We start from the raw sequence: 16,586 nt of genomic DNA, 5'->3' as shown, positions 1-16,586 counted from the left end.
ACCACATTGACCAAGATACATACATTTTCCTTTTCAAATATATACAGTGCCATTTTCTCCCCTCCCCTCCTCCCATCCCACCCTCCCTACCTCCCCCCCCATTCATTTAAAATACAAAATCGAAGATACATTAAACCAGTCAAACAATGTTGTCATTCAATAAAAATAAACAAGAAATTCCACTGAGTCCGTTCTTTTCATTTCCTTCTCCTTTCGTTATTTTAGGTGGTAGATGTCCCCGGTAGGTTTTCTCTATTGTGTTTCATGTATGGCTCCCATATTTGTTCAAATATTTCAGTATTATTTCTTAAATTATATATTATTTTTTCTAATGGAATACATTTATTCATTTCTATATACCATTGTTGTATTCTCAAATTATCTTCTAATTTCCAGGTTGACATAATACATTTTTTTGCTACAGGTAGGACTATCCTAACAAATCTTTTTTGTGCACCATCCAAATCAAGTCCAAATTTTTTGTTTTTTATGTTACTTAGGAGGAAGATCTCTGGGTTTTTTGGTATATTGTTTTCTGTAATTTTATTTAATATCTGGTTTAGATCTTCCCAAAATTTTTCTACTTTCTCACATGTCCAGATTGCATGAATTGTTGTTCCCATTTCTTTTTTACAACAAAAACATCTGTCAGATACTGTTGGGTCCCATTTATTTAACTTTTGAGGTGTAATGTATAGCCTGTGTATCCAGTTATATTGTATCATATGTAACCTCGTGTTTATTGTATTTCTCATCGTTCCAGAGCATAACTTCTCCCATGTTTCCTTCTTTATCTTAATATTTAAATCTTGTTCCCATTTTTGTTTAGTTTTACCATTTGTTTCCTCATTCTCCTTTTCTTGCAGTTTAATATACATATTTGTTATAAATTTTTTGATTATCATTGTATCTGTAATCACATATTCTTTTTTTTAAATTTTTTTTATTTTTCACACCATAAATCACATTAGTCATGATACACACTTTTTCCTTTTCACACATATACAGTGACATTTACTCCCCCCCCCCCCCCCCCATCCATTTAAGGTAGACAATCTAGGATACATTAAACCAGTCAGACAATGTTGTCACTCAACAAAAATACACCAGAAATTCTACTGAGTCCATTCTTTTCTTTCCTTCTCCTTCCATCAACTTAGGTAATGATTGTCCCCGGTAGGTTTTCGCTATTGTATTTAATGTAAGGCTCCCATATTTGTTTGAATATTTCAATATTATTTCTTAAACTATATGTTATTTTTTTCTAGTGGAATACATTTATTCATTTCTATATACCATTGTTGTATTTTCAAATTATCTTCCAATTTCCAGGTTGACATAATACATTTTTTTGCTACGGCTAGAGCTATCTTAACAAATCTTTTTTGTGCATCCTCCAAATCAATTCCAAATTCTTTGTTTTTTATGTTACTTAGGAGAAAGATCTCTGGATTCTTTGGTATATTGTTTTCTGTTATTTTATTTAATATCTGATTGAGATCTTCCCAAAATTTTTCTACTTTCTCACATGTCCAGATTGCATGAATTGTTGTTCCCATTTCTTTTTTACATCAAAAACATCTATCAGATACTGTTGGGTCCCATTTATTTAACTTTTGAGGTGTAATGTATCGTCTGTGTATCCAGTTATTGTATCATACGTAGCCTCGTATTTATTGTATTTCTCATCGTTCCAGAACATAATTTCTCCCATGTTTCCTTTTTTATCTTTATATTTAAATCTTGTTCCCATTTTTGTTTAGTTTTACCATTTGTTTCCTCATTCTCCTTTTCTTGCAGTTTAATATACATATTTGTTATAAATCTTTTGATTATCATTGTATCAGTAATCACATATTCAAGGTTACTTGCCTCTGGCAAACTCAAACTGCTTCCTAATTTATCCTTCAAGTAGGATCTCAATTGGTAATATGCCAGTGCTGTATCTTGAGTTATATTGTACTTATCTTTCATTTGTTCAAAGGATAAGAATCTATTTCCTGAAAAACAATTTTCTATTCTTTTAATCCCTTTTTTTTCCCATTCTCTAAAGGAAAGGTTATCTATTGTAAAAGGGAGTAACTTGTTTTGCGTCAATATTAGTTTTGGTAATTGATAATTTGTTTTATTTCTTTCTACATGAATCTTCTTCCAAATATTGAGGAGATGATGTAATACTGGAGAACTTCTATGTTGTACCAATTTTTCATCCCATTTATATAATATGTGTTCAGGTATCTTTTCCCCTATTTTATCTAATTCTAATCTCGTCCAGTCTGGTTTTTCCCTTGTTTGATAAAAATCTGATAGGTATCTTAATTGTGCGGCTCTATAATAATTTTTAAAGTTTGGCAGTTCTAAGCCTCCTTGTTTATACCATTCTGTTAATTTAATTAGTGCTATCCTCGGTTTCCCCCCTCTCCATAAAAATTTCCTTATTATTTTCTTTAACTCCTTGAAGAATTTTTCTGTCAGTTGTATTGGCAATGCCTGAAATAAGTATAATATCCTTGGAAAAATGTTCATTTTAATACAGTTTATCCTTCCTATTAGTGTTAGTGGTAAATCTTTCCAATGCTCTAAATTGTCCTGTAATTTTTTCATTAGTGGATAATAATTGAGTTTATATAGTTGGCTGAGATTTTTGTTTATTTGTACACCTAGGTATCTTATTGCCTGCATTTGCCATCTAAATGGAGATTCCTTCTTAAATTTTGAGAAATCCGCATTATTCATAGGCATTGCTTCACTTTTATTTACGTTGATCTTGTTACCCGACACTTCTCCATATTCCTTCAATTTCTTATATAATTCTTTTATTGATAGTTCTGGTTCTGTTAAGTACACTATAACATCATCCTCAAATAGACTGATTTTATATTCCTTGTCTTTTATTTTTATTCCTTTTATATTATTATCTATTCTTATCAATTCTGCTAGTGGTTCTATAGCTAACGCAAACAATAAAGGTGATAGTGGGCATCCCTGCCGCGTTGACCTGCTTAAGTTAAATTGCTTTGATACATGTCCATTTCCTGTCACTTTCGCTAATGGTCCCTTATATAATACTTTAATCCAATTAATATACTTCTCCGGTAAACTGAATTTTTGCAATACTTTGAACAAATAATTCCATTCTACTCTGTCAAAGGCCTTCTCTGCGTCTAAAGCAACTGCTACTGTAGGTGCTTTATTTCCTTCTACTGCATGAATTAAGTTAATAAATTTACAAATATTGTCTGTTGTGCATCTTTTTTTGATAAATCCAGTTTGGTCTAAATTTACCATTTTCGGTACATGCTCTGCTAATCTGTTTGCTAATAGTTTAGCTATTATCTTATAATCTGTGTTTAGTAAAGATATTGGTCTATATGACGCTGGTGTGAGTGGATCTTTCCCTTGCTTTAGTATTACTGTAATTATTGCTGTTTTACATGAATCTGGTAAGCTTTGTGTTTCATCAATCTGGTTGATTACATCCAGGAGGGGCGGAATTAATAAGTCTTTAAATGTTTTGTAGAATTCTATTGGGAATCCATCCTCTCCTGCTGTCTTATTATTTGGTAATTTTTTTATTATCTCTTGTATTTCTACTATTCCAAATGGTTCTATTAATTTATTTTGTTCCTCTATTTGTAGTTTTGGTAGTTCAATTTTAGTCAGAAATTCATCTATTCTCCCTTCTTTCCCTTCGTTTTCAGTTCGGTATAATTGTTCATAGAATTCTCTAAAGTTTTCCTTAATTTCTTTTGGATTATATGTAATTTGTTTGTCTTTTTTCCTTGATGCCAATACCATTTTCTTAGCTTGTTCTGTCTTAAGCTGCCATGCTAGGATTTTGTGCGTTTTTTCACCCAGTTCATAATATTTCTCTTTTGTCTTCATTATGTTCTTCTCCACCTTATATGTTTGTAGTGTTTCATATTTTATTTTTTTATCCGCCAATTCTCTTCTTTTAGTTGTATCTTCCTTCATTGCTAATTTTTTTTCTATATTTACTATTTCCCTTTCCAACTGCTCTGTTTCCTGATTATAGTCCTTCTTCATCTTGGTTACATAACTTATTATTTGCCCTCTAATGAATGCTTTCATTGCATCCCATAGTATAAACTTATCTTCCACTGATTCCGTATTTATTTCAAAATACATTTTTATTTGTTTTTCAATAAATTCTCTAAAATCCTGCCTTTTAAGTAACATGGGGTTTAATCTCCATCTATACATTCTTGGAGGGAAGTCCTATAGCTTTACTGTCAATATTAAGGGTGAATGGTCCGATAGTATTCTAGCTTTATATTCTGTTTTTCTTACTCTATCTTGCATACTAGCTGATAACAAAAATAGGTCTATTCTTGAGTATGTTTTATGTCTAGCCGAGTAATATGAATATTCATTTTCTTTTGGGTGTTGTTTCCTCCATATATCCAAAAGTTGCATTTCTTCCATTGATTTAATTATAAATTTGGTTACTTTGTTCTTTCTGTTAATTTTTTTTCCCAGTTTTATCCATATTTGAATCCAAATTCAGGTTGAAATCTCCTCCTATTAATATGTCCCATTGCGTATTTGCTACCTTCAAAAAGATATCTTGCATAAACTTTTGATCTTCTTCGTTAGGTGAATATACATTGAGTAGATTCCAAAACTCCGAATATATCTGACATTTTATCATTACATATCTCCCTGCTGGATCTATTATTTCCTCTTCTATTTTAAATGGCACATTTTTACTAATTAAGATAGCCACTCCTCTTGCTTTCGAATTATACGATGCTACTGTTACATGTCCTACCCAATCTCTCTTTAATTTCTTGTGCTCCAATTCAGTTAAGTGTGTTTCTTGCACAAATGCTATATCAATTTTTTCTTTTTTCAGTAAATTTAGCAGTTTCTTCCTTTTAATTTGGTTATGTATTCCATTAATATTTAAAGTCATATAGTTCAACGTAACCATTTTATACTTTGTTTATCTTCCCTTTCCGTTTTTCCATCATTACCTTTCCTCCTTTTCCATTTCTGTTTTCTTATTTTAAACCCTTGAAAAGACAACATTCCTAAAACATCAAACATTTTCCTTATTCTCCTATTTAAAACTTCTTTAGCCCCAATCTCCCCTTCCCCTCCTGAGTTGTCCTTTATCCCTTGTCGGACAACCACATCTCCCCTCTCCATTTGGGTTTGCGAATTCACTCGCAAGCGTCAGCTGATTTTGCAGTGACCGCAACTCCTCCCCACCCAGCCCCCCCCAGAGAAGATTTCACTTTTTATATGTAACAAAGGTCACTCTTTTAGTTCCCTCCTTATTCCCTCTATTCCATTTCCTTCCCTTATTAATTCTTGTCTATACTATCTATATTTTCCTCTAAATACGGATACATTCACGTATGCCCATTATACATATACACACTTATACCTCTTTACCCACATACATATAAATCGTGGTCATTTTTACTCTCATTACACGTCTTCATCCCTCAATCTATTTTGTAATTGTTCTGCAAATTTTCGTGCTTCTTCTGGATCCGAGAATAGTCTGTTTTGTTGTCCTGGAATAAATATTTTCAATACCGCTGGATGCTTTAGTATAAATTTATACCCTTTCTTCCATAAAATCGCCTTTGCTGTATTGAACTCCTTTCTCTTCTTTAGGAGTTCAAAACTTATATCTGGATAAATGAAGATTTTTTGCCCTTTGTACTCCAGTGGCTTGTTGCCCTCTCTTACTTTTTCCATTGTCTTCTCCAGTACCTTTTCTCTTGTAGTATATCTTAGGAATTTTACTAAAATAGATCTTGGTTTTTGTTGTGGTTGTGGTTTAAAGGCCAATGCTCTATGTGCCCTTTCTATTTCCATTTCTTGCTGTAGTTCTGGACATCCTAGGATCCTAGGGATCCAATCTTTTATAAACTCTCTCATATTCTTGCCTTCTTCATCTTCCTTAAGGCCCACTATCTTTATGTTATTTCTTCTGTTATAATTTTCCATTATATCTATTTTCTGAGCTAACAGTTCTTGTGTCTCTATAACTTTTTTATTAGATTCCTCTAATTTCTTTTTTAAGTCCTCTACCTCCATTTCTGCTGCTACTGCCCGCTCTTCCATCTTGTCCATTTTCTTTCCCATTTCTGTTAAGGTCATATCTATTTTATTCATTTTCTCTTCTGTGTTGTTTATTCTTCTTCTTAAATCATTAAATTCCTGTGTTTGCCATTCTTTAAATGACTCCATGTATTCTTTAATAAGAGAAAGTATATCCTTTATCTTGCCTTTCCCTTCTTCTATTTCACTGTACTCTTCCTCTTCCTCTTCTTCTTCCTCTGGGTTGGCCATCTGTTGTTTCTTTGTTGCCCTTTTCTTCTCTTCTTTCTTGTTTTCATTGTCTTCTGTGTTCTCTTCTTGCTGCAGGTGTTCTGCAGCTGTCGTTGCCGGCTGTGGAGATCGACTCCCCAGCTGGTCACCCCTCCCGTCGGTGTGTTTTTTTTTCATGCGCGGTTGCGCACTTTTACTCGGCTCAACGACCCATTTTTGTAGTCCACTTTCTTCCGACCTGAGGGAGCGGGTTTCTCTCTCCACCGCGGGCCTCTTCGAACAGGTAAGGCCTTGTCCTTCTTCCTCCGTTGTCTTCTCTTCCTCTCTTCTTACCGTTGATTTCGATTTTTCTTTTTTTGTCGCCATCTTCTTTCCACCTTTATACTCACTTTTCTTTAACTTTTATTTCTGTGCCTTTGTGTTTTCCTTTGTTTTTTCCAACTTTTCTGGAGAGGGCTGGAGATCACCGTCCGGCCACTACTCCATCACGTGACTCCCCCAATCACATATTCAAAGTTACTTCCCTCTGGTAACCTCAGACTGCTTCCTAATTTGTCCTTCAAGTAGGATCTCAGTTGGTAATATGCCAACACTGTATCTTGAGTTATATTATATTTATCCTTCATTTGTTCAAAGGATAAGAATCTATTTCCTGAAAAACAATTTTCTATTCTTTTGATCCCTTTTTTCTCCCATTATCTAAAGGAAAGGTTATCTATTGTAAAAGGGAGTAACTTATTTTGCGTCAATATTAGTTTTGGTAATTGGTAATTTGTTTTATTCCTTTCTACATGAATCTTCTTCCAAATATTGAGTAGATGGTGTAATACTGGAGAACTCCTACGTTGTACCAATTTTTCATCCCATTTATATAATATATGTTCAGATATCTTCTCCCCTATTTTATCTGGTTCTCATCTAGTCCAATCAGGCTTTTCCCTTGTTTGATAAAAATCTGATAGGTATCTTAATTGTGCGGCTCTATAATAACTTTTAAAGTTTGGCAGTTGAAGCCTCCTTGTTTATACCATTCTGTTAATTTATCTAGTGCTATCCTCGGTTCCCCCCTTTCCATAAAAATTTCCTTATTATTTTCTTTAACTCCTTGAAGAATTTCTCGTCAAGTGTATTGGCAATGCCTGAAATAGGTATTGTATCCTTGGGAAAATGTTCATTTTAATACAGTTTATCCTTCCTATCAGTGTTAGTGGTAAATCTTTCCAATGCTCTAAATCGTCCTGTAATTTTTTCATTAGTGGATAATAATTGAGTTTATATAGATGGCCGAGGTTTTTATTTATTTGTATACCTAGGTATCTTATTGCTTGCATTTGCCATCTGAATGGTGATTCCTTCTTAAATTTTGAGAAATCCGCATTATTCATTGGCATTGCTTCACTTTTATTTGCGTTAATCTTATAACCTGACACTTCACCATATTCCTTCAATTTCTTATATAATTCTTTTATTGATAATTCTGGTTCTGTCAAGTATACTATAACATCATCTGCAAATAAACTGATTTTATATTCCTTGTCTTTTATTTTTATCCCTTTTATTTTATTTTCTGTTCTTATCAATTCTGCTAGTGGTTCTATAGCTAACGCGAACAATAAGGGTGATAGTGGGAATCCCTGCCTTGTTGATCTGCTTAAGTTAAATTGCTTTGATATATATCCATTTACTGTCACTTTCGCCAATGGCCCCTTATATAATGCTTTAATCCAATTACTATACTTCTCTGGTAAACTGAACTTTTGCAATACTTTGAATAAATAATTCCATTCTACTCTGTCAAAGGCCTTCTCTGCGTCTAAAGCAACTGCTACTGTTGGCGCTTTACTCCCTTCTACTGCATGAATTAAGTTAATAAATTTACAAATATTGTCTGTTGTCTGTCTTTTTTTACTAAATCCAGTTTGGTCTAGATTTATCATTTTAAGTACATAATCTGCTAATCTGTTTGCTAATAGTTTAGCTATTATCTTATAATATGTGTTAAGTAATGATATTGGTCTATGTGACGCTGGTGCGAGTGGATCTTTCCCTTGCTTTGGTATTACTGTAATTATTGCTGTTTTACATGAATCTGGTTAGCTTTGTGTTTTGTCAATCTGGTTGATTACTTCCAGGAGGGGAGGAATTAATAAATCTTTAAATGTTTTATAGAATTCTATTGGGAATCCATCCTCTCCTGGTCTTTTATTATTTGGTAGTTTTTTTATTATCTCTTGTATTTCTACTATTTCAAATGGTTCTGTTAATTTATTTTGTTCCTCTATTTGTAATTTTGGTAGTTCAATTTTAGTTAAAAATTCATCTATTTTGTCTTCTTTCCCTTCGTTTTCAGTTTGGTATAATTGTTCATAGAATTCTCTAAAGTTTTCATTAATCTCCGTTGGATTATATGTGATTTGTTTGTCTTTTTTCTTTGATGCCAATACCATTTTCTTTGCTTGTTCTGTTTTAAGCTGCCATGCTAGAATTTTGTGCGTTTTTTCCCCTAGTTCATAATATTTCTGTTTTGTCTTCATTATGTTCTTCTCCACCTTATATGTTTGTAGTGTTTCATATTTTATTTTTTTATCTCCCAATTCTCTTCTTTTAGTTGTGTCTTCCTTCATGGTTAATTCTTTTTCTATATTTACTATTTCCCTTTCCAACTGCTCTGTTTCCTGATTATAGTCCTTCTTCATCTTGGTTACATAACTTATTATTTGCCCTCTGATAAACGGTTTCATTGCGTCCCATAGTATAAACTTACCTTTCACTGATTCCGTATTTATTTGAAAGTACATTTTAATTTGTCTTTTAATGAATTCTCTAAAATCCTGCCTTTTAAGTAGCATGGAGTTTAATCTCCATCTATACATTCTTGGAGGGATGTCCTCTAACTCTATTGTCAATATCAAGGGTGAATGGTCCGATAATATTCTAGCTTTATATTCTGTTTTTCTTACTCTATCTTGCATACGAGCTGATAACAGAAATAGGTCTATTCTTGAGTATGTTTTATGTCTACCCGAATAATATGAATATTCCTTTTCCTTTGGGTGTTGTTTCCTCCATATATCCAAAAGTTGCATTTCTTGCATCGATTTAATTATAAATTTGGTTACTTTGTTCTTTCTGTTAATTTTTTTCCCAGTTTTATCCATATTTGAATCCAAATTAAGGTTGAAATCCCCTCCTATTAATATGTTCCCTTGCGTGTCTGCTATCTTCAAAAAAATATCTTGCATAAACTTTTGATCTTCTTCGTTATGTGAATATACATTGAGTAGATTCCAAAACTCCAAATATATCTGACATTTTATCATTACATATCTCCCTGCTGGATCTATTATTTCCTCTTCTATTTTAATTGGTACATTTTTACTGATTAATATAGCTACTCCTCTTGCTTTTGAATTATATGACGCTGCTTTTACATGTCCTACCCAATCTCTCTTTAATTTCTTATGCTCCATTTCAGTTAAATGTGTTTCTTGCACAAATGCTATATCAATTTTTTCTTTTTTCAGTAAATTTAGCAGTTTCTTCCTTTTGATTTGATTTTGTATTCCGTTAATATTTAAAGTCATATAGTTCAACGTAGCCATTTCATACTTTGTTTATCTTCCATTTCCGTTTCCTCATCATCACCTTTCTTTCTTATCCATTTCTGCTTTCTTGTTTTGAACACTTTATAAGACAACATTTCTAAAACATCAAACATTTTCCTTATTCTCCTATTTAAAACTTCTTTAACCCCATTCTCCCCTCCCCCTCCTGAGTTGCCCTTTATCCCTTATCGGGCAACCACATCTCCCCTCTCCATTTGGATTTGCGAATTCACTCGCAAGCGTCAACTGATTTTTCAGTGACCGTAACTCCTCCCCTCCCAGCCCCCCCCGGAAAAGATTTCAATTTTCATATATAACAAAGGTCACTCTTTTAATTCCCTCCTTATTTCCTCTATTCCCTTTCATTCCCTTATTAATTCTTACCTATACTCTATATATTTTCCTCTAAATACAGATACACTCATGTATACACATATATACATACACATCTATCTACCATATACACACATACACATAGTTCGTGGTCATTTTTACTCTCATTACATGTCTTCATCTCTCTGCTTGTTTTGTAGTTCTGCAAATTTTCTTGCTTCCTCTGGATCCGAGAATAGTCTGTTTTGTTGCCCTGGAATAACTATTTTAAGTACCGCTGTGTACTTTAACATAAATTTATATCCTATGTTCCATAGGATCGTTTTTGCTGTATTGAACTCCTTCCTCTTCTTCAGGAGTTCAAAACTTATGTCTGGATAGAAAAAAAATTTTTTGACCTTTGTATTCCAGTGGCTTTTTGTCTTCTCTTATTTTCTTCATTGCTTTCTCCAATATATTTTCTCTTGTTGTATATCTTAAGAATTTTACTAAAATGGATCTTGGTTTTTGCTGCGGTTGTGGTTTCGGGGCTAGTGTTCTATGTGCCCTCTCTATTTCCATTTCTTCCTGTAATTCTGGTCTTCCTAGGACCCTGGGGATCCAATCTTTTATAAATTCTCTCATATTCTTGCCTTCTTCATCTTCCTTAAGGCCCACTATCTTTATATTATTTCTTCTATTATAATTTTCCATTATATCTATTTTCTGAGCTAACAGCTCATGTGCCTCTTTAACTTTTTTATTAGATTCTTCTAATTTCTCTTTTAAGTCCTCTACTTCCATTTCTACGATTATTTCTCGTTCTTCCACATTATCCACTCTTTTTCCTATCTCTGATATGACCATTTCTATTTTATTCATTTTTTTTCTGCACTCTTAATTCTTCTTTTTATCTCATTAAATTCTTGTAATTGCCATTCTTTCACTGATTCCATATATTCTTTAAAAAAAAAATATATCCATTGTCCTGCCTTTCCCTTCTTCCATTTCTCTATGTTCTTCTTCTTCTTCTTCCTCTGGGTTGGCCATCTGTTGTTTCCTTGTTTTCTTTTTGCTCTCTTTCTTGTTCTCGTTATTTTCTATGTTCTCTTCCTGTTGCTGTGTTGCAGCTGTCACTCTCAGCTGTGGAGATCGACTGTTCCCCCCTCCCGTCAGTGTGTTTTTTTTTCATGCGCGGTTGCTCACTTTTACTTGGCTCCGCGAGCCATTTTTGTAGTCCCGAACTCGGGACTTCCACCGACCCTAGGGAGCGGGCTTCTCTCTCCGCGGCGGGCCTCCTCGGACAGGTAAGTCCTTCACCTTCTTCTTCCGACGTTCTTTCATCTTCTCTTCTTCCCGTTGCTTTGGACTTTTCTCTCTTCACTGCCATTTTCTTCTCACCTTTACTTTTACTTTGTTTTAATTTTTATTCTTGTACCTTCGTGTTTTGTGCGGTTTTTTTTTCAACTTTTCCGGAGAGGGCTGGAATTCCCTGACCGGCCACTACTCCATCACGTGACTCCTCCACTCTGCAAGTACTTCATTTGCTCCTTGTTTCCTATACGGGTTGTACACCTCTCTTCTTCTTAATTATATCATCGATATCCCTTGAAAACCAAGGTTCCCTAAACCTGTTAATTTTGCCTTTAATCCTGGAAGGAACATGAAAACTCTGCACCCTCAATATTTCACCTTTGAATGCCTTACACTTGCTGGACACACCCTTACCAGAAAACAGCTTATTCAATCAACATAACACTTCTTATTTAACCCCACTATGCACAAGTGTGTGTGCGTGCACGCGTGCGTGTGTTTTAAAACCAAAATCAATACAGTTCAGGTATAATTCGGAAGAGATAATTTTAAAGTTCATTCAGTTTTGTTTTAAAACTCAGATTCTTTTTTAAATTGTTGCTCAAAAGTAGTTACAAACTATTTTGAAACATCAATTCATCAGATGTCTTCAAAACTTACATATTTCTTGATGAGTTGTTTTCAAAGCAATGTTTTTTCATATGAGTGATTTTTTTCACAAATCCCCCTCTTTTGCATGGAGGTTTCGGAATCTGTGTTTCCCACGATGATTTCACAAACCCAGGCAAGGGTTACACAAAGTGCCATGTAGAAATGGATATAGGAGGACTGCCCTCTCTCTTTTAAAGAGACAGTCAGAAGTGGTCATTCTCTTTTGAAAGCCACTTATTCGGTGTTCTCCTTTAACCAGGAGTAACATGTAACAGTGCTTTTCTGGTTACTATATTTCAATCCTGTGTTACTCACAGGATGGCCAAGCAACTGCTTCAATCCTGTGTTGTCTCCAAGATGGTAAAGCATCTTCTGCCTTCAGTTTGAAATTAGTTCCTTAATATTGAAAAATGCTTTATGTCTTGAAGTGTCTGTACCACATGACATCATTCCTGTCTTTGAAGTTTTGTTCAAAGTTACTTTACATCTATATGCTAAAAGCATGTGGCTTCATCTCTTCCAGATGTTTGAGTGGATCTGACTCTGAATTGTCTGTTAACCAGCCAGCAGAATGGCTGTGTGTGTAAACAGATGTTTCTGAACAAGCACCTATTGTTTTGAGTTCTCAGTGGAGAACAGTCATAAGACTTTTATGACTGTTTACAGCTTTGAATTAATTAATTCTTTAAGCAAACAGGCTTCTAGTAGAACAATGACAAAGCAGACATTTCGACTTCCAAAATAGTTTCTGCCAGAGTGTAATTGTGTGTCTGTGTATCCCTCTGTCCAAACCCACTACAACTTTACTAAAAATATTTCTAGAATTTTATATACCTAAAGATTAATCATACCACAATTCCTTCACAGTAATCCAGATAAATATGTTTAGATCTTTTTCTTGGGTTAAGATTTCCTTTATCTTTTCTCTATCCCTTCATGGTCTCTATCTAACATTTACCATTCCTGTTCAAAGAAAGAATTAACTGAGAATCCAATGTTCACCCGTGTATTGCCAGTAACTGTTGTTCAAAATTTACTGTCAAGCAAAGTACTTTCAGTGAACTTCAGACTGAGACTTCAGCCGAAAAACATCATGTGGTGCCGCTCAAATATCCATACCTATGTGAGGATCTTGTAATTCAGCACACTTAATTATGATTCAACAAGCTTAATTCAGCAAAATCAAATAGGATTATTCATTAATTTCAGAAGTCAATGTGACCTGTAACTGAAAAATGTTTTATTTTCTTAGAATAGTAAAGTCTATCCTGTTTCTGTTCTCCTTTCAGTGCTGAAAACCTTACTGTGCCTTCTGAATTGGAATTGAATGCACTTCTGAACATGAACCCAATGGATATTGTACATTCAACTGACTATTGAGATGTCTGTGAACCTAGGAAGAAGTACAGATAATGCAGGAGATTTTTTTATAGGAAGACTCATTACATCTGTGGTTAAGATTTCTGTTAAGTCCATTATGCATTTTCCTGTAAAGATTAGAGAGCGATTCACTGTTAAGTGCATTTTAACCAGCAGTTAATAAGCCATTTAATAAACCTCTGATTGGTGACACCCCACCCCCCCCCCCCCCCACCCCAACCAATCCTTGACCAAACGAGGTGTGGAGAACATTCTGAATGTTAACAGCTTTGCTGTGGGGAGATGTCGGTGGAGGGCAGGCACTCTGTTCAAATCTATGGCTGGAGCAAAGCAGTTGACAAGTTTGGCACATTGTATATTTAAAATGGAAAGGAATATAACTGGGTAACATAGAATGGAAAATTTTGTACTTTCAAATCTACTTATGCCAATAGTTTGATAAATCATATAAAAATTTTGGATGTGATTAGGCTAGAATAAATCACACCCTTTTTTCCAAAGTTTGTAGTGACGACTTGATGTAACATGCTCAGAAAACTGTTGTTTCCTTGTTAAGAGTTTTAGATGTATTGATTTTCATGTTCGGCTAATATAGTCAAGTTGATGTGCTGTTATATAGCATCTTATCAAGCCCGCTAGAACGTCCTGCTCCAATGTCTCAGTTAGTTATGTAGTTAAAAAATACCTCATAAAAATAAAGCAAGGTAGCATTTTACTTCTGGAATTCAAATGATCACAATTCAAGTTCATTGCGGTATTAGCAGAAATAAACTATCTACTAAATCAATAACATGCATCTGGAACTGTCAGCATCTGTAGGCAACCAGAAGCTTTATTCTCTAAATAAATATGGAAGGGATCCCATAGTATGCTTACAATTAATGGATAATAAATTTGGAGAATCTGATGCAATTGATGGAACAGAGAATAATGTTTTGATAGGATGAGCTACTATTCAATGGTGGCAGTGACAATCATCCTTAAATAATTGGTGCTTGGGATTTTGGTGTCTTCAGGAGAACTATTTATGATGTGAGGGGTCCATTTAAAATGATAATGGAGGAAATCAAATTTTCAGTAGACTTGTGTGAGGTTACCATGTAATCTACTTTTGCTTTGCTCATTATTCAGCAAATAACTATTACATACCTGTAGGAATCGTGATATAGAGAATATTTTAAAGTGCCACAGGAATATTTGCAAAATTATAAACCTTGAATGGCCATTAAAAAATTTATTTGGTGTTGATATGGTTTGTACACAAATTAAGAATATAATGAACGAAGAATGCTAAATTTCTAGCTCCTTCCATATCCCATACCCTATTGTGAACTCTGTCTCGCCTTTTAATCATAAGGGGTTGTTCCATGTAAAGACGTATATTGATCTCTTGAGGTAATTCAGTGCAGAATATATATTCATTTTTACATTTACATTATTCAGTCTTAAATTACAAGTCTCAAATAGAACTTTCTCCCTCTTCCCTAAATTATTCCAGTCTGTACTCTATCCTTAAAGATCTTCAAATCTCTGTTGCAGCTTGTGGTGTTACAATGGCTTGATAGGTCATTGCTTCAAAATGGTTGCCTGAAATGATGTTGTCCATAGATATAATTCTTTATCATATGATATAATGTCAATTTTTGTAATCCACTGTATATACTATGTTATCATACTCCAAAATATATTGGAATATTCTGTGGTGTTATCCTTTAGTTATATAAATAGTGTAGTTTTTCACTTCAATCATTGATGCAATTAAGATGCTGTTTTGTATTGGTAAAATAAACATTTTATTTCTTCATTTGCACTTACTATTTAGGCAGAAAAATTATTCCTACCAAGTGACTGCTGAAAATCTTTCCAGCTTGTAAGAAAATAAGAATAAAAGTTCGATCTTCTAGATAATGCAGTGTGTTCGATCTTCTAGATAATGCAGCGTGTTCGATCTTCTAGATAATGCAGTGTGTTCGATCTTCTAGATAATGCAGTGTGTTCGATCTTCTAGATAATGCAGCGTGTTCGATCTTCTAGATAATGCAGTGTGTTCGATCTTCTAGATAATGCAGTGTGTTCGATCTTCTAGATAATGCAGTGTGTTCGATCTTCTAGATAATGCAGTGTGTTCGATCTTCTAGATAATGCAGCGTGTTCGATCTTCTAGATAATGCAGTGTGTTCGATCTTCTAGATAATGCAGTGTGTTCGATCTTCTAGATAATGCAGCGTGTTCGATCTTCTAGATAATGCAGTGTGTTCGATCTTCTAGATAATGCAGTGTGTTCGATCTTCTAGATAATGCAGCGTGTTCGATCTTCTAGATAATGCAGTGTGTTCGATCTTCTAGATAATGCAGCGTGTTCGATCTTCTAGATAATGCAGCATGTTCGATCTTCTAGATAATGCAGCGTGTTCGATCTTCTAGATAATGCAGCGTGTTCGATCTTCTAGATAATGCAGTGTGTTCGATCTTCTAGATAATGCAGTGTGTTCGATCTTCTAGATAATGCAGTGTGTTTGATCTTCTAGATAATGCAGTGTGTTCGATATTCTAGATAATGCAGTGTTTGATCTAGATAATGCAGTGTGTTTGATCTTCTAGATAATGCAGTGTTCGATCTTCTAGACAATGCAGTGTGTTCGATCTTCTAGATAATGCAGCGTGTTCGATCTTCTAGATAATGCAGCGTGTTCGATATTCTAGATAATGCAGCGTGTTCGATATTCTAGATAATGCAGTGTGTTCGATATTCTAGATAATGCAGCGTGTTCGATCTTCTAGATAATGCAGCGTGTTCGATATTCTAGATAATGCAGTGTGTTCGATATTCTAGATAATGCAGTGTGTTCGATATTCTAGATAATGCAGTGTGTCCCTTTTTATTCTTTGCTTCGTCCAGATTTAAAGAAAAATTTCCACCTCTCTGTTTTCTTCCTTGCTCTCCTTCTAAAATCGTTGATTTTTTTGGCTGGGCTACAGGTCAACTTGTCACCCAGTTGAACTTATTGCAAGTCA

The 16,586-nt window shown here is 34.2% G+C and overlaps 1 protein-coding gene across 4 annotated transcripts in view; it reads left to right on the top strand.

The window, feature by feature from the left end:
- Positions 1–15,479, top strand: part of LOC138747304 (signal transducer and activator of transcription 5B-like) — a 215,210-nt gene extending 199,731 nt beyond the window's left edge. For all 4 annotated transcript variants that reach the window (XM_069906394.1, XM_069906395.1, XM_069906397.1 and 1 more), the window contains one exon: positions 13,481–15,479. In XM_069906394.1, coding sequence (XP_069762495.1) covers positions 13,481–13,571 — 91 coding nt within the window. In that variant the 3' untranslated portion in view covers positions 13,572–15,479. The remainder of the gene's footprint in view (positions 1–13,480) is intronic.
- Positions 15,480–16,586: the final 1,107 nt, after the last annotated feature.

This window comes from Narcine bancroftii, chromosome 12, assembly GCF_036971445.1.
Source record: "Narcine bancroftii isolate sNarBan1 chromosome 12, sNarBan1.hap1, whole genome shotgun sequence".
Taxonomy (NCBI): domain Eukaryota; kingdom Metazoa; phylum Chordata; class Chondrichthyes; order Torpediniformes; family Narcinidae; genus Narcine; species Narcine bancroftii.
Note: the sequence above shows the minus strand (reverse complement) of the source record. Positions and strands in the feature narration are given on the sequence as shown.